The sequence below is a fragment of the Schistocerca nitens genome, chromosome 5, assembly GCF_023898315.1.
Source record: "Schistocerca nitens isolate TAMUIC-IGC-003100 chromosome 5, iqSchNite1.1, whole genome shotgun sequence".
Taxonomy (NCBI): domain Eukaryota; kingdom Metazoa; phylum Arthropoda; class Insecta; order Orthoptera; family Acrididae; genus Schistocerca; species Schistocerca nitens.
In genome coordinates, this window is record NC_064618.1 from 356,861,699 (window position 1) to 356,886,472 (window position 24,774).

The 24,774-nt window shown below is 42.2% G+C and overlaps 1 protein-coding gene across 2 annotated transcripts in view; it reads left to right on the top strand.

Annotated features, from left to right (window-relative positions):
* Positions 1-24,774, top strand: part of LOC126259882 (gamma-tubulin complex component 4) — a 173,634-nt gene that overhangs the window by 130,051 nt on the left and 18,809 nt on the right. For both annotated transcript variants that reach the window (XM_049956952.1, XM_049956953.1), the window contains one exon: positions 4,623-4,797. In XM_049956952.1, coding sequence (XP_049812909.1) covers positions 4,623-4,797 — 175 coding nt within the window. The remainder of the gene's footprint in view (positions 1-4,622; positions 4,798-24,774) is intronic.

Below are 24,774 nucleotides of genomic sequence, written 5' to 3' on the forward strand. Positions count from 1 at the left end.
TGTGACATAATGCGGCAGATTTTCGTGGTTTATCCATGGACCCAGGACCAGGGTGCTCCTCAGCAGGCAGAGGCCATGGGTGATGAATTTCAGGAATTGTGACTGTCTCACCACAACAACATTGTACAGTGTGGCATTTTATAGATATTTTATTTATTGTAGCACATTTTGGCACTTCAAAAGTAACAACATTGTACAGTGTGGCATTTTATAGATATTTTATTTATTGTAGCACATTTTGGCACTTCAAAAGTAGTTTCTATGTTAGAAAGTATGGACGGTAAGCAGAAAAAAATTGTACCAGTCGCTGGCGGTTTGTACGCAATATACTCATATATTTCTCGAAAGAAAAATCACACAATACCTGTAATAATAGACATAACACAATGGGTAATAACCGACAATAACGAACATAGTAGAACCAACATTTTATTGGCGGTCACCTATAGTTTTAGTTTACACAACTCTTCCCTCCCTTGTACGTTTCTTTCAAGAGGCCCACTTTTTTGTGAATTTATTTCTGAAATCAGTGAAGGTATTTTAAATCTGTGTAATTACGCCAAGGAAATGTGTGTTTTTATCACCAGATGTGTTTCGCTTTATTGAAATAAAATATCAGTAGTGGTCTTAATGAAACACATATACCATTTTCCTCGCTTTCTCTATCTAAGAACAGTTCATTACAAAAGATGTTGTTGTTAGTATTACGATTTTTGCTCACACATGGGAGAAATACAGAAGTCCTGACACGTTTTGTCAACTTATGTCTTTACTTACCCGTGAGATCTCTAAATTTGTCATGGGAAAATGCTAAAACTTGTCTGGAAATCGGGGAAATATCAGGGAATTTCACTTGGGGAAACTTGTGGCTACCCTGAAAACCCCTAAAAAATATTAAAATGTGGCATACCCTACAATATTTCATAGCTTTCCATGTATAAGACTATTTCTAGTACTACTAGCCTAGTGGCAACAACACAGAGAAAAGCAAGAACCTTCCAATGCAATCAAAGGCTGGAAAGAGAGTGACACCTATTCCAGAACTACAAGAAATGGAGAGAATAGAATCCTGTTAGTTGTATAATCTCTGGAACCCCGATGGCCATCAATTGTTTCCATAGCAATATGAAAATGTCTTGTTCACTCCTGTAACTATCCTCTCTGGAAATATCACCAGGTTATATGACCTTTAATCAGAGTCAGGAACAGTTACCAACTTCCAGGTTACCTGTAGCGGTAGCCCGTTAACTGCCAGAGAATTTGATAACTGCCAGAGAAAAATATCGACCTCTGACAGTTACTTCCATAGTCACACGAATTCTTAATGGTAACTATTTGTACTACACACCCAAACTAAATTGACACACAGAGAGGTGACTCAACAGAATGAACATACATGAGCAATACCTTTGCGGTCACTCCTATCAGCCACCACTCTCACATTGACTTTATTTAATTGTTTGTGCTGAAAGTAGTGAGAGCACACAAAATAGTACACAGTACAATCAACAGATGGTGCGCGATCTCACAGTTATTTCCATGGTGTATAGAACACCTTCCAGGTGGTCTACCCCTCTCAATCGAAGCCAGATTTCAAATGAGTTGCCACCTCTAGTACTCTCTGCCATGCACTTCTCTGCCACGCACTTCTCTGCCGTACACTCTGCCATGCAGAGTATAGATATAGATATAGATATAGAGGTAGACACCAACACCCACCACAGTAATGCAACATGATGAAGGGACTGAAGAAATCTGTGATGATGTAAACGAAATTATTCAGCTAGTTAAGGGGTACCAAAATTTAATAGTGATGGGGGACGGGAATTTGTTAGTAGGAAAGTGATAGTAGAAAAGGAAGAGAAGGAAAAATAATAGGAGGATGTGTACTTGGAGAAAGGGATGAAAAAGCAAGCCACCTGGTAGAATTTTGCACAGAGCATAACTTAATCATCCCTAACATTTGATTTAAGAATCGTGAAAGAAGGTTGTGTGCGCAGAAAAGGCCTGGAGACACTGTGAGGTTTCAGACCGATTATATAATAGGAAGACACAGATTTTGGATACAGATTTTAAACTTTAAGACCATTTGAGGGGCAGATGTGGACTCTGACCACAGTTTGTGCTTATGAACTGTAGATTAAATCAGAAGAAACTGGAACAAGGTAGTAAATTAAGCATTTGTCACCTGGATAAGTTGAAATAACCAGAGATTGTTGAGAACTTCAGAGAATGCATTAGCAATGATTGACTGAAACAGGGAAAGGAATACAGTAGAAGACAAATGGGTAGTTTTGAGAGATGAAATATTGAAAACAGCAGAAGATTTAAGGCTGAAAAAGGTAAAAAGATAAGGCTTCGTAGAAGTCCTTGGATATCAAAGGAATTTAATTGATGAAAGGAGAAAATCTAAAACTGTAGCCAATGAAGCAGGCAAAAGGGAACATAGACGTCTAAAAATTGAGGTTGATGGAAAGTGCAAAACGGTTAAGTGCAAGACAAATGTAAGTCTATGAAAGCGTATATAACTAGGGGAAAAATGGATACCATCTTCAGGAAGGTAAAAGAGACCTGTGGAGAAAAGAGAAGCAGCTATATAAATATCAAGTTTTGATGGAAAACCAGTACTAAGCAAAGAAGGGAAAACACATAGGTGGAAGGATTATATAAGAGGGGCTATCCAAAGGAATTGAAGTTGAAGGTAATACTATAGAATATGAAGAGGACATGGATGAAGATGAGATGGGACATATGATACTGCAAGGGAATTTGATAGAGAGAGAGGTGTAAGTTTAAACAAGGCCCTTGGAGTAGATGATGATGATGATGATGATGATGATGATTAAAAACTACTGATACCTTCTACATACATATTCCTTAAGCCATCTTATGATGTGTAGTGCAGTGTAGCACTGCTAGACACTTCCTATCCTGTTCCCTTTGCAAATAGAGCAAGAGAAAAACAACTGCCTGTATACCTCCCTACAGACCCTAATTTCATTACACTAAATGCATGTTGGGGACAGTAGAATTGATCTGCAGTCAGCTTTTTCAGAACCTTTTGGAGAGACAGCCGCGAAAAAACTATTCCATGTGGTGTGCAAGATGTGTGAGAAAGTCAAAATTCCCTCAGACTTCAAGAAGAATATAATAATTCCAATTGTAAAGAAAGCAGGTGCTATCAGTTGTGAATATTTCTGAACTATCAGTTTTAATAAATCATTGTCACAAAATAATGACACAAATTATTTGCAGAAGAATACAAAAACTGGTAGAAGCTGACCTCAGGAAGTATCGGTTTGGATTCTGGGTAGATGTAGGAACACACAAAGCAATGCATATTCTACAACTTCTCTTACAGGATAGGTTAAGGAAAGGCAAACTTATGTTTATAGCATTTGTAGATTTAGAGAAAGCTTTTGACAACGTGGACTGGAATACATTCTTTGAAATTCTGAAGGTAACAAGGGTAAAATACAGGGAGCAAAACATTATTTACAAGTTTACCGGCAGACAGCAAATGTAAGAGTCAAGTGGCATGAAAGGAATGAGTGGTTGAATAGGGAATGAGACAGGATTGTAGCATATCTCCTACATTATTCGATCTGTGGACTGAACAGGCAGCAAGGGAAACCAGAGCAAAATTTGTATAAAGGTAATGGAATATAGTCGAATTATACGAGATGATTTTGAGGGAATTAGATTAGGAAATGAGACACAAAAATTAGTAGATGAGTTTTGCTGTTTGGACAGTATAATAAGTGATGACGGCCGAAGTAGAGAGAATATAAAATGTAGACTAGCAAAGGGAAGAAAGGTGTTTCTGAAGACAAATTTGTAAACATTTAATATAGACTTAAGTATTAGGAAGTCTTTTCAGAAGTTATTTTTGTGGAGTGTTGCCTTGTATGGAAGTGGAAACGTGGATGATAAATGGTTCAGATGAGACTAGAATAGAAGATTTTGAAATGTGATGAAGCTACAGAAGAATGCTGAAGGTTAGACAGATAGATTGGGTAACTAATGAGGAAGTGCTGGATATAATCGGAGAGAAAAAGAAATTTGTGGCACAGCCTGACTAAACAAAGTGATCAGTTGGTTGGACACATTCTGAGACATCAATGTATCATCAATTTAGTATTGTAGGGAAAGGGAGGGAGGGAGTAAAAACTGTAGAGGGAGACAAAGAGACGAATACAGTAAGGAGGTTCAGATAGATGTAGGTTGCAGTAGCTACTTGGAGATAAAGAGGCTTGCACCAGATAGTGTAGTATGGAGAGCTACATCAGACCAATCTTTGGACTGAAGATCACAACAACAATGCAAGGGAATAAAAATCTACAATTTAAGTATATGTGTTTCTGATATTGAAATATCATTCATTTACTTGAAAGTCAGTATACAAGCAAAAGTTAGATCTCATGTGACACAACATGTAATTGGTTGCAATATGTATGAAGACTGATTGCTAGATACACAACTTTTCTATTGTAACCCTGTGTTTCCTATGTATATTTATCATATGTGATGTTTTTGTATAAGGCTGTGTTCACACTGACATGCTAAGGAATTTGTGATAAATAAATAGTCACATCTGATTTGATCATTTTCTGTTGTTACAGGAAATGGATGGGAATTATTAAGCTTGAAATATAAAGTAGATTGGCCATTGCATTTAATGTTTACTGATGAAGTGCTCAGGAACTATGATCGCCTTTTTAGCTTTCTGCTGCATGTTAAGAAAACACAATATGACCTTCATCACATCTGGAATGATCATATGAGCATAAAAAATATGTAAGTCCATGATCTACTCATAGCTATTTTTTGTTTCTGGTGTGAAGATTATGTGGTTAACCTCTTGAGTTTTTTGATTTTTATTATGAGTAGGAACCCAGAAGAAAATGTAATTTCATAATAAATCGTTCCTTTATTTTTAGATAATACAAACTGATTATTGTTCAAGATAATCATCCATATGATCCAACACATTAGTTTATATCTGTTTTTCTTTCTGAAGCATCTCTCAGGTATCGGCAATTTATGCCTTTTATTGGATCTGTTGGTTTTCTGTTTATCTCTTCCGTTCCCTGAAGAATGTTTCTTTTGAATATTTGCTTTATTCAGGGTAATATAAAAAATCAGACAGAACTATTTTGAATGAATATTAAGTTGTTGTGTTCAACTGTACTTTTTTTTTAGATAGAGAGTAATACTCACACACTGTGGCTTTGTTGTGGTGTAGACACCGTTCCCGTTATATCACAGTGTGAGTCTGTCTACATCACTACATAATACAAATGTGTAAGATTTTTAAAATAAAATACTACCATATTACATACAGGATGTCCATAATTAAAGTTCAGTTTCAAAATGCTGTAGAAAGAGAACCACTGCTTCGAATGATGCCAGATGTAAACAGCAAATTGTTGACACAGCAGGAAATACCATTATAAATGACACTATAAGTGTCTTAATGTAAATGTAGTCAGCTACAAATGGCAGATGAATCACAATACGACATTGTGCCCCTATTAGTTAGGTAACCCCATCCATTATGGTAAGATCGTACTACATCAGATGGAAAAAAGTGGTTTTTAATTGTCAGAGGCCAAAAATTGCATAGAGAGCAAAATGACAACAGTTTTTAATTTTCGTGGCACCAAAAACAACATAAAAATTAAAATGATGTATGCTTCTTATTACCATGAGACTTACACAAAACATGTTCAGCATGCTGTCCACTGTCTTCTGCCACAATCTGAAATTGAGAAACAGCATGTTACACAACAGATCGGAGTGTCTCGGGGGGTCACATTCAGAATGTGTTGCACAGTGCATGCCTTCAGTTCAGCTAAGTTTGTTATTGGGGCACTGAGCACAACTTTTTTCAGAATTTCCCACAGCTGCAAGTCACACAGATTAAGATCAGGTGATGTGGGCAGCCAGGCTGTAGGGAAATGATGGCTGATAATTCTAGCATTTCCAAAATGCCTCTGCAGCAGCCACTTCACTGGCTGAGCATTGTATGGAGGAGTACCATCTATCCACATGTTGAAGGGTTGGAATGGTGTTGGTGATCTAAAGACTCTCATAGTGTTTACCAGTGATGGTACACGTAACAAAATGCTAATTGACAGGCCTGTGATAAACGTTGGCACAACCCACACCACATAGTCACTTTTGCAGAAAGGAGTGGTACTGGTGGATGTGCATGCAGATTTTCTGTTGTCCGTATCCTGCAGTTCTGCATATTGACATGTCCTTGGAGATTGAAATGTTCCATGGGCATTCATTATCTGCTTTCACGTGAGCAAGAAATTCCAGAGAGAATATTTATCTTGCTGGCAGGTCAGCAGGAAGTAACTCCTAAACATAGATGATTTTGTATGGATAACAATGCAGGATGTTTCACAGGATTTCATATACCATGTTCACAGGCATGTCCAATGTTCAGGCAATTCTCTGTGCAGTCGTGTTCGCACACTCCCGTGTGACCCCTCCTGCAGTGCTGTGGCCACATATTCAACAGATGTCGCATCACGTACTTTCTGCCAGGATTGGGGCATCCTGAGACTTTAAGAAGACAGAAGGTAGCCAGTAACAACATGAGGTAGTAAATAATATTGCAGTGATTCAAATTAAGGATTTCATGACTCTGTACTCACATGCAAACAATAGCATGTGCTCTAGGAAGTTCAGGACGATTCACTACACCTGAGTCACAGTCCATCATAATACTCTTCAGAATGCAACAGATCCGCTGTGAACCATGCAAATGGCGGTCATGCAGAAATCAGCCAAAACTGCAGTTGGCATTTTGAAGCTGACCTCTTTGCACAGAGGCCTGTGATGTTTCATGGAGAAACATTGGGAATGGGGGCCATGATGAATGGAGCACCTTTTGTTTTTCTTACTGTTAGTGACTCTTTAATGACGAACATGACAACTAAGGTGTTTTCATCTGGGGAGAGTATAGAAAATGAAACAATCCTACCTTTGCTCACAAAACAATATAATCTCAAGTTTTAATCTATTTTAAATCATTTCTCCGGGGCAATCCTTCTATTCCATTGATGAATTTTTTCTTACAAACTGGCAGCCAGTTAAAAAATTGTATAAATTTAGTTGCATAAATAGGAATAAAAATAATAATGTGTTCGTTCATTAATGTTACAACTAATTGATTGTGTGTGTGTGTGTGTGTGTGTGTGTGTGTGTGTGTGTGTGTGTGTGTGTGTGTGTTTATAGACTGGTTCCACATCATTTCAATAAAAGAATCATTCAAATGATGTGTGAAACATATAACTAACTGTTACACTGCACTTCAAAAAAATCTTGTCTTTTTCAAATCTTGTAATCATTTTCTCCAGACCCATAGCAGAAATTGGACTAATGCCTTTTTTCATACCCTCGTGTGTGCAGAACTTTCACAGGGCTGCAGTTGCACAGTCACCATCCTTGTAAAAGAACTTTACCAGCAGAGCCTGATCCTTCATGGAGACAGTCATGTTTGCTGGCTCGGACACAAACTGAGGAACAACTGTGTACTGTGTGTCTGTTGGTGTGCACATTCTGATGCTTACAGTGCCATCTGTTGGTCAAATTTTCGTTAAAGTTTTTTTATTTCATAGAGTTTCCCCTTGTGCCAATACTGTGCTGTTCAAATCTAATGATATTCTGAACAATGGTTCTCTTTCTACAGTATTTTGAAACTGGAACTTTAATTGTGGATACTCCATCCAGATTAAATTGGTAGCTCTGAAAAAGCTGCTAGACCATTAGCTGTGTGCACTATGTGTGTACTTCTAAGACCGCTATCAGGTTAGTGATAGAGCCGTTTTTTTTTTATTGATGGTACTTGGGGTTCAGTTTAATTGACTGGAAAAGAATGCAACAATTGCGTCAGTTTTAGAGAATATACTGTGTTTAAAAATTGTGGATTATACTTGTTAGTATTACTACAGAAAGAGGTAAAAGGATGCTTCACTTCACTAGTCACCTGATGTATGTTTCAGACAATTCTCAATTGTTGAAATTCAAAGTCTTGTCAGTGTTCCAAGCTTATGTTTACTCTTATACAATTGCAGATAGTGCAATGTACAAACAGTGTGATCTAGAGGAATCTATGGCATCCTGAGACTTTGAGAAGACAGAAGCTGGCCATTAACAATATGGAGTAGTAAATACCATTATAGTGTTTCAAAGTGTGATTTCATGACTTTGGACTCCTTGTTTCCTGAAAATACACAATGAAAGATTCACTACATCTGAGCCACCAGTTGTCAGAATGCAGTTGACCTGCCATGAACCATGCAAATGGCAATGTTATACAGAAATCGGCCAAAACTCTGCAGTTGGCATTGGCCCTTTACACAGAGGCCCGCAGTGTATCATGGAGAAACAGTGTGGATAGGGGCATAATGAATGGATCAACTTTTATTTTTCTTACACTTAGTGACACTTTAATGATGAGCATGATAATTGAGGTGTTTCATGTAAAGAGAGCATACTAAATGAAACAATGCTACATTTGTTCACAAGATAATATAAGGCCAAGATGTCAAGCTGATGGTATGGGCAGTAATGATCAATAGTAGTGGTTCATGCTGTCCATAAGTACCCTTTGACATCTTAATGGTATAGAAATGAGATGAAATATAAAAGGGTCAGGCACAGGATTTTGCACCCAAACACAAAAAGAAAGAAAGCCAGACTAAGAATTGGAAGTGAACTAATTGTTGTGGCAGCTGGGCAATTGCGAACAGTTTGGGCGTAATACTGAGCCTTCTGATTGGAGGAAGCCAGCTACAATGTGTGAAGTGTCAACTATCACATAATTTTAATCGGACTATATAAACACAATGGCAACTATTGGTGGGGAAAAACTGACAGATCAACTGTTGTTGATAAGACTCAGGTACTGATAGCCACAAGCGGAGATTATGAAAGGCTATACAGAGTGGTTATAAAGATTAGGAAACGCCACAGTAATTGTAACTGGAAGAAATAGGGTGTGGAATGAAATGGCATCTGGATTCTGAAACTGATGAAAATGTGTGCCAGTCTTTGTAAAGTAGTGGAATGGGGTGTCCCTTAACGAAAACTGCAATTCGAACTGTATTGAAGTACCAGATACTCTCTCATGATGTTTATGCAAAGTATTGCAAACACGTGAGGGTGCATTGTAACACTGTAAATTCAGTACTGTTAACGTGTCAGGATTGGCGAGGAAGGGAAAGCAGTAGGCACCTGTTCAGGTGATGAATTTAAACATTTTATGATAGACATGATGGCTTATTTCAGTAAAAAGTGGTTGAAGGCAAGCCTAGAGAAGCCGCTGAAACTCCTGCCCAAGAGAGCAGGAGAGGAGAGTATCTAACTGGGTCGGAAGCTGCCAGCGGAAGAGACCGGACGGTGTGTCCACTCCCGGCGGCTGGCCGCGGCTCCACCCCCACGTAACCACCCCCAAACCTCCTTATTGGACAGCCAAATTGTGGACGCGTGGTTTGGCAGTGTTATCTCATCAGCAACACATGAGTTTAGTTGCTGATTGTTCAACATGTGAGTTTCAAAGTGGTTCTGTTCGGTATAATACAACGTGACTTACAAGCTGAAACTAGCCGCCAGGCAGAAGGCACTGGCGAACATCAATTGAAATACAAAAAATTAAATTTTTATAATATTACATCCATTCAGTAACGGCCCCCACTGTACGCCCTTCTCCCCTCCGAACAGGAGTGAAGCATGGGGACGCAAATAGACAGTTACTATGGGGCGCCTGCGAAGGATAGCCTTACATAATTTTTGACACTAAATTTTTGATTTTATTTTTTTAAATTTGCCTATTTTCTTAGGAAAAGGATTGAAAGAATGGCAATATTTTTTGTATTAATATCTTGCGTGACAAAATTTGGACGACGGCAGATGGTGTGGGTGGTGTTGCGAGGCACTGCGAGTGGCAGAGCAAGGTGCGGCGATCAGCTGTTAGCGGTGGTAGCGGAGGAGCTCGCTGGCCGCGGCGGGCAGTGGCGGGCTGTGGCGCACTGCAGCTTCTGCTGGAGCATGTAAGTTGGGAGTTCTGGAAGGGGTGAAGCACAGATGACAAGGGTGAAGGGGATTAACATTGTTGCATTACTTCACGTGCATACGGTGATACACTTTGTTGCTTACACCTAAAGGAGAGCCAAGCCTTTTCGTTTTGGAGGTATTTTATTTGTTTATTATCCCTTTTCTACTCACATGGTACTCAGACCATGGCAATTTTCTACTGGACTACTACAATATGGGGCAATGAGAAGCATAGGCGTGATATTCCCCAAGAGGCTGTTGCTCAGGGACAGCAGAGAGAGGCGACCGAAGTCACGCAAAAAGTTCGTTTCTAAAAGCTACCAATAGCAATAAACCAATAAAGATAGTTATTACAAATGTACATGCAGAACTGAGATACTGGTGGTTGTGCCAATCCGTGATATGCGCGGTGGCATGGTCTAGCGTGGTCTGCCCTGATTCTTTGTTTTCCACATCGGTTAAAGATTGGATCAGCTGGGAATGTGAGTGATTGGGGAGGGATGGCCAGTTGTCAGGCGACGGTAGTACCATCACACATGAAAGGGGGGACTCGCACATTATGAGCGTAAGATAAGTGTGCAACCACTTCCTCGGTGGGGGTAGTGATATGGCAGTGAGAGCTATTAAATATTAAATAGTGAACCGCTACTATTGAGTAGAACATTGTAGGGCTGTGATGCTTCAAGGTACTTGTAACACATTATAGTGGCTGTTACTGCGTGGGCTACGGTGTATAAAGTACAGTTGCCTATAGCAACGATCTGGGGTTCACTTATTGGTACAACCAGATGGTTGCAGAGGGGGGTCGCTTGCTCAGTGAGAAACAACGCGACTTTGTACGCGTTTTTATGGGTGTGAAGGGTAAGTGTTGAACACGTGTAGTACTTCCCATGTTGGCAGCTTTGCAAAGCACGCTCGGATAGGACAGAATGAGTTCGGCAGTTCTTACTGATAACAAGGATTTCATGAGTTTTCCACATAACATAAACTTGTATGGCAGTCCAGTATACTGGAAAAATGTGGAAGCGGTAGCTTTCAAATTCACAGTTAGCACAAGTGACTGGTAGGTGAATTTTAGTATCCAAATAATCGTGATCTGGAGCCATCTGAACATGAGCTGAACTGTAGTACAATGCGAGAGTTGCCTCTTGTATGGGATATATGATCTGTAGAGGAGCTGTTAGATGGGATGAAATATTGGTTAAGATCTGTAGAAAAAGTTAAGGTGGTTGTAGATGGGGACTTAGTTGATGTCCTAAACCGCTCTGAATGACGTCATCTAGAGAGGTAACATGTACTTGGGTGGCCTGTGCATTGTATAAAAGTACCTGCAAGGTCTTCATCACCGTGAGCATGGTGGTTTCATTATTGAGTTCCTGATGGACAAAGGTGAGATCATGCTGAATTGAATGTTGCATTTTTTCATATTGGTGGACTAACTCACTAGCAGTTTCGTGTTCTTAGCGGGTGGTTGCCAATATGTTACCTTCTATGTGGGTGAAGCGAACTTCCTGATGTATTATGGCCTCATGGTTGTCCTTTGCCTGATGTATGACATCATTCCAATGTTCAGCATTTGATTGATTGGACGTACAAAAAATTGTTTTTAAATTTGTGCCGCCAGCATTAAACCATGCTCGCTTAGTGCAGCGCAAGGGTACGGCATTGGCTACGCTATGCTAACAGCCGTGTACTGCAAGTCTCTAGAGGAATGGAAGGTTCCAAATGATTGGAAAAGAGCACAAGTAGTCCCAGTCTTCAAGAAGGGTCGTCGAGCAGAAGTGCAAAACTATAGACCTATATCTCTGACGTCGATCTGTTGTAGAATTTTAGAACATGTTTTTTGCTCGCGTGTCATGTCGTTTCTGGAAACCCAGAATCTATTTTGTGGGAATCAACATGGATTCCGGAAACAGAGATGTGTGAGACCCAACTTGCTTTATTTGTTCATGAGACCCAGAAAATATTAGATACAGGCTCCCAGGTAGATGCCATTTTCCTTGACTTCCGGAAGGCATTCGATACAGTTCCACACTGTTGCCTGATAAACAAAGTAAGAGCCTACGGAATATCAGACCAGCTGTGTGGCTGGATTGAAAAGTTTTTAGCATACAGAACACAGCATGTTGTTCTCAATGGAGAGACGTCTACAGACGTTAAAGTAACCTCTGGCATGCCACAGGGGAGTGTTACGGGACCATTGCTTTTCACAATATATATAAATGACCTAGTAGATAGTGGCGGAAGTTCCATGCGGCTTTTTGCGGATGATGCTGTAGTATACAGAGAAGTTGCAGCATTAGAAAATTGCAGCGAAATGCAGGAAGATCTGCAGCGGATAGGCACTTGGTGCATGGAGTGGCAACTGACCCTTAACGTAGACAAATGTAATGTATTGCGAATACATAGAAAGAAGGATCCTTTATTGTATGATTATATGATAGCGGAACAAACACTGGTAGCAGTAACTTCTGTAAAATATCTGGGAGTATGCGTGCAGAACGATTTGAAGTGGAATGATCATATAAAATTAATTGTTGGTAAGGCGGGTACCAGGTTGAGAATCATTGGGAGAGTCCTTAGAAAATGTAGTCCATCAACAAAGGAGGTGGCTTACAAAACACTTGTTCAACCTATACTTGAGTATTGCTCATCTTTGTGGGATCTGTACCAGGTCGGGTTGACGGAGGAGATAGAGAAGATCCAAAGAAGAGCGGCGCGTTTCGTCACAGGGTTATTTGGTAAGCGTGATAGCGTTACAGAGATGTTTAGCAAACTCAAGTGGCAGACTCTGCAAGAAAGGCGCTCTGCATCGCGGTGTAGCTTGCTGTCCAGGTTTCGAGAGGGTGCGTTTCTGGATGAGGTATCGAATATATTGCTTCCCCTTACTTATACCTCCCGAGGAGATCATGAATGTAAAATTAGAGAGATTCGAGCGCGCACGGAGGCTTTCCAGCAGTCGTTCTGCCCGCGAACCGTACGCGACTGGAACAGGAAAGGGAGATAATGACAATGGCACGTAAAGTGCCCTCTGCCACACACCGTTGTGTGGCTTGCGGAGTATAAATGTAGATGTAGATGTAGATGTAGATGTAGATGCAGATGCATTGTCCCTGACTGGGCGCAATTACTTGTCTTAAATCGTGCTACTCCCCCCTTGCTCCGGGGAAATAGCATTGGTGTGCTACGAAAAAAGGGGGCCGCGAACTACTGTAACATTGTACAATAAAAACTTTTATTCATTAGGGTGGAAGTCTCTTGGTAACTAAATTTCCAACAAGATAACGCATTACTGTGCTTGGGTCATGACATCATGTAATGGGTACTAATCATCAACAATTTAGTGCTTATTTCAGCAGGTGCTTCAATCTTATTACGTCATGGGTGTATTTGTTTGAATAAACAAACGGGTGTGTCTCACTCTCTAAACACATGGTGGAGTGCTGTATCCAAATGGTAGCAGTGGTGATGTCCATGCTCACTCGTAACATCGTCACTTCATCACTAAATTACTTCGTAAAAAGTAAGGTGAACAACAACGAAACTTGTGTTCGTCTGGGTGAACTCTTAAATGTGCAAAATGCACATGGGTGTGAACTACAATTCTTCACTTACTTGGATGAAACTTCTTTAGTTTTATCCTATCACAAAATCTATTTCGCTTACCGCTCTACAGTGAGAGGGTAGCGCACTCCTTCTCAACTTCAGGAGCGCATTTGACTCTTCTCTTTTGAGTATCTTAGGTAACTTGGGTGCTTCCTTTCTTCTAAACATACCAGTCCGGCTGTGGGCATGAACATGGCGCATAATAGGATTCTGGAATTGCTAACTCTCAAAATCTTGTATAACGACTGAAAGGGGATCCTACATAATGGGAGTATTGCTATAGTGCAACGTATCTAGAATCAAGGGCTGTGGTGGGCCTTTACATATTGGGATCATAAATATAAAATACAAGTGCATATTGTACAAAATAAATGGCATAAATTATAAAAATACATGCTTGGTATAACATATAGGGTATAGCAAGGGCTTTGCAGCACAGCAAAATGACTGTGAAATGCTTAAACAAACACAGAATCATAAGGGGAGAAAAAAATACAAGTTATTGGGTATCAATTATAAATCAGCTAGCAACTGGCAATGCACAGTGGGTCGGACATTGCCTTCTGGTATATATCTGGGTGTGGAAGAAGAGGTTAGGCACTGTTTACTGGTGGTGTGTACTTGTTTTAGTGTTCTGGTGGTGTATCATGTTGTTGTGACGGGACAGATTTACCTGTAATTTTTTTTTTTTTTTCTTGTCGGCTGTGGCCAAGGCTCGAAGCCTGGTTCTCTTTGGTCATGTGCTCTCTCCTAATACCTGTAAAGCTGTCGGGACTATAAAGGGGACAATTCGATAGTTGATTTTCATAAGTCTTATGTTCGAGGTGCGGGGTGTAGTGAATAGGTATGTAATATTTAATTTGCGGTATTAATTCTTAAATTTGTATGTTTGGGGATCACTTATTGGTGGAGATGGGGGTTCTCTTATTGGTGGAGATGTGTGTATAGTAAGAATTTTTAGGATGCCACCAAAACTGAGTGGTGAAACAATTTATCAAACTCAGTACGTCGTGAAGCAGATACTGTTATAAAAGTGGCAAGAGGCACAAGCAGACGTGCTGCGACAGAGGTAGCTTTCAGGTTAACACTGAGATAGCGGAGCCGCTGTGCGGCACATGTAGCACACCACAGCAACAGCTCCGGCGTTATCTAAGTGAAAAATTTTCATGACTCCTTGGGACGTTTGAATTAACCGTGTATAACATGCAATTCATGTAAATTAATAATATTAGAGTGGGACTAGTGACTGTTGCGAATAGTACTATAACTCCTTCCTGGAGCAAATCGATTCATATGGGTTTATTGGGTAAAATTACTATAGCTCATTTGTAAAGAACTTTTTTACTTTTGTGGTGGCAAAAGTGAATAGGCTGTGGTGGGCACGTACTAGTTAAACCATTTAAGGATTTGAAAAGGGAGCAGGTAGTCGGTTCTTAAGACGCGTCAGACTAGACAGAAGGTGGTATGGTGGTACTATACTTCAGAGAAGGCTCGGAAATGCAGAGCGCCACCAAGCTAAATGGCGGTGCACGGGAAGACTCCCCATAACACATAATGGCGTGTTTCATTATTGCGATGCTTTTCCGCTTCGCGTTCTGAGGTTGCTTGCTTCCAAACTCCCTTCAGAGTTATAGTCTGGTCAGTGGGCGTGTTAAGGGTTTAGGTGTGCAAGTAAATTTACTGGCGGGTTTTCAGGTTGTTGAAGTTACCTGGGTATGAGATTGAAGGATGGAAGAAATCACGTTTCAAATAGGTATTACATAAGAAGATGGTACTTTCTGTATTAAATTGCTATACATTGGTTGATAGCGAAGATAGTACGTTCTAATATGTGTAAGGTCTCTTTAACAGTGGCAGTCAGGCACACGGATGGCGTGCGGAGAGAGGGGAAGGGGGGGGGGGGTAATCAGGTGTGGGCTAGTGGGACCGTGTGGGTTGGGATGGGACGGGGAGGTAACAGCAGTGCCAGGCGTTTGAAGTGACTCCGCCCTTCACATTATGGCCGCCGCACGTGCGACTGCTTGTTGACGGGTTCACCTGATTCTGACAGGCAGAGCGCATGTGTCTACAACTTCGCAGTACCCCCGAGTGGCTGTACTTACCTTCTGAATTAGTCTGCAAAAGAACGGGTGTCCGTGAGGGACGGTAGGGGGTATTTAGAATGTCACTGTTGTGTGTAGGCCATGCAGCCGCAGTACAAGAATAATCATTGAGTTATCTAACATTTCTTTTGGTGTCAAAGTGACAAGTTATGTTTCTTCTTTAGGAGCAAATTTCTCAGTTACTTCTGCATATTATTAATTATCACTCTGGGTGTTCAAATGGGAAAATTACTTATTGAAATATGGTGCCATTTCAGGGAGAAAGTCTTTGGAATGAAACGGTAGAGACTTAATGCATTCATTACTTCATACAGTATCCTGATACTGATCCATAAATTCTCCATGTGTTACTTTTATTTAGAATTAAATATATTGGTATTGAAAATAGTATCTAAGGGCATATGGGTGTTTAGATCTGAGATCATATCTAGGGCAAGTTGGGAGTGGTGGAACTTCCCTTTTCCTCCGCTTCACAGGGGGGCAGAACCTGCTGAAGGTCCGGTGCTTGCCTCAGAAGGCGGTGCGAGAGGCATAGTTCCTGAATAGGATTTTAGTCTATCAAAATGGATGACCACCTTGCGGTCAGGCAGTTGTAATTCTGCATTGACAGGGGCAGAGAGCTGAGTGGTTGAATATGGTCCATCATACAGAGGGGTAAGTTTCTTCACTCTTCCTTTCTTTATACTAGAGTTTTTTTTAGCAAAACCAAATCACCAGGTTTATAGGGGGGGGGGGGGAAGGCATTTTTGTTGCTTCTTACCATCTGTTTCCTGGTTGCTTTGCGGTTGTTCCCTTGCACTTTCTTCCAAATGGCATTAAGGCGGCAGGTTAGCCCCTTAATGGCTGTGTGATTGATTCCCGGAGGTAATTTATCGATCTCAAATGGAGATTCCATAGGGTGGCCAAACACTCTCTCATAAGGGGTATGTTCAGTGGCTTTGTGGAAACGGCTATTGTACGCGCTTGCCACATATGGAATGTATCTTTGCCAGTCACTGTGGACTGAGCTGATGTAATAGGAAAGCATTTGTTTCACAGTGCAATGGACAAGCTCAATGTGGCCATTTGCCTGGGGGTGAAAAGGGGTGGTTCTCAATTTTCTAATTCTCAGCAATTTTCAAACTTTGACAAATAAGGTGGAGATAAAATTGTGTCCTTGATCTGTTATAATGGCTTCAGGGCTTCCGAAAGGAAAGACAAGATGGTCCACAAAAGGTCGTGCTACTGTTTCAGCTGACATGTCAGCAATGGGTACCAAAATAAGGTATCGGGAAAAGTGATCAATAATGGACAGAATATATTTACTTCCTTGTGTACTTACAGCAAGTGGCTCGACTCTGTCCAAAGCCACAAACGGAAAGGTTTTTGATGCCTAAGGAAGAAATTGTAAGGGAATTTTGACTCGTGGGGGCACATGGTAGGCAGGCACATGGGGCACATGGTAGGCAGTTTTTTGCCATCTTTTGTCACACCAATACTTCGTCGCAATGTGGGCATTTGTGGCTTCTCGTCCACTATGGCAAGCTTGAATGGTGTTGTGACACTGGGCAATAATTCTGGACTGTAGGTCTTTGGGTATTACTATATGTTTACCCAGGTGCTCTTGCAGTATAGAATTCCATCTTCTGTAACAAAATTTAGATGGGAGCAATACTGGCAACATTTTGTCTCTTTCTCTTGTGAGTCTTTCAATTCGTCAATTAACACATCATCTGTTTGAGCTACTCTCACTTTTCTACTAAGAACATCAGCATTCTGGTGCAATTTTCCAGCTTTGTGTTGCACTTGGTAACTATACTCACTCAACAGCAGGGCCAAGCAGGTGAGATGGCTGCTAGGGTCTTGTAAACTTAATAGCCACTGAAGTGCTGCATGATCTGTTACTACTGTAAACTTTTTCCAATAAAGATAGCATTTAAAATAATCGACTCCAAACATTAATGCCAGAAATTCTTTCTCCATAGTATTGCAATTAATTTCCACCTGTTTCAGCTGACAGGATGCGTAACCAATCGGTCTTTCCTCACCATCAATAATTTGATTCACAGTAGCCCCTGCTGCAAAACTGGACGTGTCACAGGAGAGAATGAATGGTTTTTCGAAATCGGGATAGATCAATAAGGGGGTACTAGTCAGAACATCTGTGACATGCTGCACAGCAGCTTCACACTCGGGGGTCCATTAATAGGTTACATCTTTTTTCAACATGTGGGTAAGGGATTTGGCTACTGCAGCATAGTCCTTTACAAAACGCCTATAATAATTGCTGAGTTCCATAAAGCTTTGCTATTCTTTTACATTTTTAGGGAAAGGGCATGTTCTAACTGCTTCAATTAGGTGAGGATCTGGCTTTACTCCGTCAGCACTAATAATATGCCCTAGATACTGTACTTGACTCTCAGCAAAGGAACATTTTTCTGTTTTCAAGCTTAAATTGGCATGTCCTAGTCTAGACAAAACATTTCTTAACCTGGTAACATGTTCATCTATGATTCTGGAAAAGACAGTATCATCATCTAGATAAACTAGGCACATTGTAGGTTTCAGTCCTCTTAAAAGTAAGTCAGCGAAGCACTGGAAGATGGCTGGTGCATTGTGCAGCCCGAGTGGCATTCTCAAAAACTGGAGGGAACTACAAATGCTGTTTGGCCTGTCCTGTGGTGCAATAGGTATTTCGTGGTACCCACTCCTCATATCAAGGGTAGTGAAGTATTTGCAATTTCCTAGCCTGTCCAGTGTTTCATCGATAATTGGGAGAGGGTAAGTATCAGGAGTGGTTACCTACACCCTGGCTTCATTTTTGGATTACATCTACATCTACATCCATACTCCACAAGCCACCTGACGGTGTGTGGCGGAGGGTACCCTGAGTACCTCTATCAGTTCTCCCTTCTATTCCAGTCTCGTATTGTTCGTGGAAAGAAGGATTGTTGGTATGCTTCTGTGTGGGCTCTAATCTCTCTGATTTTATCCTCATGGTCTCTTCGTGAGATATACGTAGGGAGCAATATACTGCTTGACTCCTCGGTGAAGGTATGTTCTCGAAACTTTAACAAAAGCCCGTACCGAGCTACTGAGCGTCTCTCCTGCAGAGTCTTCCATTGGAGTTTATCTATCATCTCCATAACGCTTTCGCGATTACTAAATGATCCTGTAACGAAGCGCGCTGCTCTCCGTTGGATCTTCTCTATCTCTTCTATCAACCCTATCTGGTACGGATCCCACACCGCTGAGCAGTATTCAAGTAGTGGGCGAAGAAGCATACTGTAACCTACTTCCTTTGTTTTCGGATTGCATTTCCTTAGGATTCTTCCAATGAATCTCAGTCTGGCATCTGCTTTACCGACGATCAACTTTACGTGATCATTCCATTTTAAATCACTCCTAATGCGTACTCCCAGATAATTTATGGAATTAACTGCTTCCAGTTGTTGACCTGCTATTTTGTAGCTAAATGATAAGGGATCTATCTTTCTATGTATTCGCAGCACATTACACTTGTCTACATTGAGATTCAATTGCCATTCCCTGCACCATGTGTCAATTCGCTGCAGATCCTCCTGTATTTCAGTACAATTTTCCATTGTTACAACCTCTCGATACACCACAGCATCATCTGCAAAAAGCCTCAGTGAACTTCCGATGTCATCCACAAGGTCATTTATGTATATTGTGAATAACAACGGTCCTATGACACTCCTCTGCGGCACACCTGAAATCACTCTCACTTCGGAAGACTTCTCTCCATTGAGAATGACATGCTGCGTTCTGTTATCTAGGAACTCTTCAATCCAATCACACAATTGGTCTGATAGTCCATATGCTCTTACTTTGTTCATTAAACAACTGTGGGGAACTGTATTGAACACCTTGCGGAAGTCAAGAAACACGGCATCTACCTGTGAACCCGTGTCTATGGCCCTCTGAGTCTCGTGGAGGAATAGCGCGAGCTGGGTTTCACACGACATTCTTTTTCAAAACCCATGCTGATTCCTACAGAATAGATTTCTAGTCTCCAGAAAAGTCATTATACTCGAACATAATACATGTTCCAAAATTCTACAACTGATCGACGTTAGAGATATAGGTCTATAGTTCTGCACATCTGTTCGACGTCTCTTCTTGAAAACGGGGATGACCTGTGCCCTTTTCCAATCCTTTGGAATGCTACGCTCTTCTAGAGACCTATGGTACACCGCTGCAAGAAGGGGGGCAAGTTCCTTCGCGTACTCGGTGTAAAATCGAACTGGTATCCCATCAGGTCCAGTGGCCTTTCCTCTTTTGAGTGATTTTAATTGTTTCTCTATCCCTCTGTCGTCTATTTCTATATCTACCATTTTGTCATCTGTACGACAATCTAGAGAAGGAACTACAGTGCAGTCTTCCTCTGTGAAACAGCTTTGGAAAAAGACATTTAGTATTTCGGCCTTTAGTCTGTCATCCTCTGTTTCAGTACCATTTTGGTCACAGAGTGTCTGGACATTTTGTTTTGATCCACGTACTGCTTTGACATAAGACCAAAATTTCTTAGGCTTTTCTGCCAAGTCAGTACATAGAACTTTACTTTCGAATTCATTGAACGCCTCTCGCATAGCCCTCCTCACACTACATTTCGCTTCGCGTAATTTTTGTTTGTCTGCAAGGCTTTGGCTATGTTTATGTTTGCTGTGAAGTTCCCTTTGCTTCCGCAGCAGTTTTCTAACTTGGTTGTTGTACCATGGTGGCTCTTTTCCATCTCTTACGATCTTGCTTGGCACATACTCATCTAACACATATTGTACGATGGTATCGAACTTTGTCCACTGACCCTCAACACTATCTATACTTGAGACAAAACTTTTGTGTTGAGCCATCAGGTACTCTGTAATCTGCTTTTTGTCACTTTTGCTAAACAGAAAAATCTTCCTACCTTTTTTAATATTTCTATTTACGGTTGAAATCATCGATGCAGTAACTGATTCCCTGTTCTGCGTTAACTGTTTCAAATAGTTCGGGTCTGTTTGTCACCAGAAGGTCTAATATGTTATCGCCACGAGTCGGTTCTCTGTTTAACTGCTCAAGGTAGTTTTCAGATAAAGCACTTAAAAAAAATTTCACTGGTTTCTTTGTCCCTGCCACACGTTATGAACATTTGAGTCTCCCAGTCTATATCCGGCAAATTAAAATCTCCACCCAGAACTATAACATGGTGGGGAAATCTACTCGAAATATTTTCCAAATTATTCTTCAGGTGCTCAGCCACAACAGCTGCTGAGCCGGGGGCCTATAGAGGCATCCAATTACCATGTCTGAGCCTGCTTTAACCGTGACCTTCACCTAAATCATTTCACATTTCGGATCTCCGTCAATTTCCTTCGATACTATTGCACTTCTTATCGCTATAAACACACCTCCCCCTTCACTGTCCAGCCTGTCTCTGCGGTATACATTCCAATCTGAGTTTAGGATTTCGTTACTGTTTACGTTTGGTTTCAGCCAACTTTCTGTCCCTAGTGCTATATGGGCGTTGTGATCGTTTATTAATGAAAGAAGTTCTGGGACCTTTCTGTAGACGCTCCTGCAGTTTACTATTAGCACATTAATATTGTTATTCCCTGTTGCATTTTGCCTACTCCTACCTTGCCGCGTGTCAGGAGGCGTCTTGTCTGGCCTAGGGAGGGAATTCTCTAACCTAAAAACCCCCATGTGCACTCCACACGTACTCCGCTACCCTTGTAGCCGCTTCCGGCGTGTAGTGCACGCCTGACCTATTCAGGGGGACCCTACATTTCTCCACCCGATAGCGGAGGTCGAGAAATTTGCACCCCAGATCTCCGCAGAATCGTCTGAGCCTCTGGTTTAAGCCTTCCACTCGGCTCCAAACCAGAGGACCGCGATAGGTTCTGGGAACGATACTACAAATAGTTAGCTCAGATTCCACCCCTCGAGCGAGGCTTTCCACCTTCACCAACTCAGCCAACCGCCTGTATGAACTGAGGATGACCTCTGAACCCAGACAGCAGGAGTCATTGGTGCCGACATGAGCAACAATTTGCAGTCGGGTGCACCCAGTGCTCTCTATCGCTGCCGGCAGGGCCTCCTCCACATCTCGGATGAGACCCCCCGGCAAGCAGACAGAGTGAACACTGGCCTTCTTCCCCGACCTTTCCGTTATTTCCCTAAGGGGCTCCATCACCCGCCTAACGTTGGAGTTCCCAATAACTAATAAACCCCTCCTCCCGTGTGCCTGCTCGGACCTTGCTGAAGGAGCAGCCAAATGTCCACTCACAGGCAGAGCGGGCGATGCCACACGGCCAGCCTCCACATTTACCCTCCGCCTCGTGCGCCGCAAATGCCGCTGAACCCGCCACTCCCCTTGGGGAGAGGGTGGTCCAACTGCGCCCGGTACCCGCGAAGATGTCTCGACAGCAGGGACAGTGGGTGATGCATGTAACACCTGGGGTGTACCATGCAACGCACCAGACTCCCCACTGCCGCTACACTCGGAGGCAGCAGCCTGAAGACGGCTGACCGCGGCCATCAACACGCTCAGCTGTTCGCGAACAGTGGCCAGCTCCTCCTGCGTCCGTACACAGCAGTCACACATCCTATGCATCCTAAGGAATCAATGTACTGTAGAGAGTTAATCAACTTTTAACTCGACTGCTAATTCAGTAAAGGCAGCTGATTGTTGACTAAACTGTGATTGCTAGCCACTTCTTGTAGAAAACAATGAAAATAGTACTACCTGTTTCTGGACTGTATTCAAAACAAACACTAGCACTACTGGCACTGTGGCTGACTAAAGGGACTCTCTCTGACTGTATTCAAAACAAACACGAAATCTATGGAACACTATTACTAGCACTCGACAATTAAAGCTTCCTAAAAGCAAAAACACACGGAAGAAGAAGTGTCAAGTAAGAAAAATACAGTTGACATCCATGTCAAAAGTGTAGTGGCTGTCTCCGATTTTCAATTTAACTTGGCGGTACCCAGCGGGCATGATTATTTTGTCGCTCAGACCATTAATGTGGCAACGAGGTGGTTTTAACACTCGTCTATCCCCATGTCCTATGAACAGTATGCTGGTTTGCGCTCCAGTGTCGATAACCACACTTTCATTTCTTCCTAGAACTTTGCTGTTGAGGAGGATATTCGCTGCCTCATTTACGACACTGTGGCAGACTGGGTACGTGAATTTTACAGGTGGCGAGGTCGGGCACCATGACTTGCCCCCCGACCATTTCCTGGCCGATTTTGGGGTCTTGGTGAATTGTTGGTGACTTGTTCCCTCTGCTGATTGTGCGAGCTGCCCCGTTTCCCAGGTTTTGCGGGCAGTTTCTACTCATATGCCCTATGGTTCTACACTGAGAACAGTAAGGTGTGCGGCACTGTGCAGCAAACATGGCCTGCCTTCAGCAACATGGCCTGCCTTTCGGCAGCATTAGCATTCCTCCTCGTATTTAAAAATTGGACACGGTTGTTCCTTCGGATGCACTTAACTGGCAATAAAATGCCCTACTTCCTCTTGCATCATCGTGAGTTGTGTGACTTCATGCAACGAGGTGAGTGATGCTATTTTTACCTCTCCTCAAACATACGGGTTGAGTCCACGTATAAATACGTCAATCGAGCAGGCTTACACCTGCTCAATTAACATCTCGTTACGGGCAGAATCCAAACCCAGCGCTAAGTGCAGCAAGCCACAGTGCGGATTCGGCCAGCAAATGTCTCTACATCCTCTCCTTGCTCTGGTGGAAGGTGGACAACTTGTTCCTGTAATAGCTGGTGTCACGCCTGTCTGAACACCTCTCTTTCAACCCAGCCTCGAACATGGCGAAAGAGGTGGTGTCTCTAAGAGTGTGAACTGATTCGATATATGTACGGGTGTCACCTGACAATTTAAGGTGGAGGACATTTAATAAGAAATAGTTTGGGGCCAAGCGCAGGTGCAGCCTACATCTCAGTTTGTAGAAAGGAATTTATTTGTTAATTAGGTTTCCAAGAAAATGTTGGAATGAAATTGACTTGAGGGAAACTGTTAGCCAAAGTTACAATGGATGGCTGGGGTACCGTGCTACTTAAGGTGCTTGCAGCCGTCATTTGCAGCACAGCAGGGTGCGTTTCTGACACACTTACATCGGCAGACTGGGTTTGAGCCAATTTTTGGCATTCTTCCATCAATTCTACCTTTCTCAACATTAACTTATCGACTTTTACTTGAAGGGCAGCTACTGGGTCTGGTTTTTCCATAGGTGGGGAGTCCCCATCGCCAGAGGTGGTTCTAAGGGTTTGAGGTTTGGCTACAATATTAGGATACCTAGTGCTCGCTGAAAACTTTATAATTAGAGCACAGAAAAAGGGCCTACACTCGACAAGATAACGGCGTAGCTGGTAGCAAGGAGGTGGTGGCAAATGAAATTACAGAAGCTGTAGTTGCGGTGGTGGTGGGTCATTGATGGCTGCATCCCGTTAGACAACGGCGGCACGAAACAACAGCGAAGATGATGTAAGCAGTGTCAATGGCTGTGCAACATGCTTCAGCTAGTCGGCCGGAACATGCCCATTTTCTGGATGGCGGCGTGGGGCTGGAACATCCTCGTTTTCTGGATGGCAGTGCGCAGCCGGAACATTCCACCATGCTGCATCAGAGCGGTGTGGAAGATGGCTACCTGCAGCGTGGTATACCACCGGACTGCCTGGGAACGGCGGTGGCGGTGGCTGGCTGTGTGGTGCGGCGGGGTGCCTGGCCATGCAAGCAGCCTGTCGTTCACTGCGGCAGCTGTTAGAAGAGAACGCCGAAATGGCGGAAGGCTGTGTGCTGAACCATGAATGCGTGCTCTTGTTATTGCACATTGCATCTGGCGTGTCAAGTGCGAAGTACTACTGGCAGCTTCATAGGGTTCAGCATGTTGAATTTCAACTAGGTCGATAAGATGGGCCTAAAGGTGAGCGATTCCACTTCTGACAGGATTGGCAAGAAAGGGAAAGCAGTAGGTACCTGTTGAGGTGA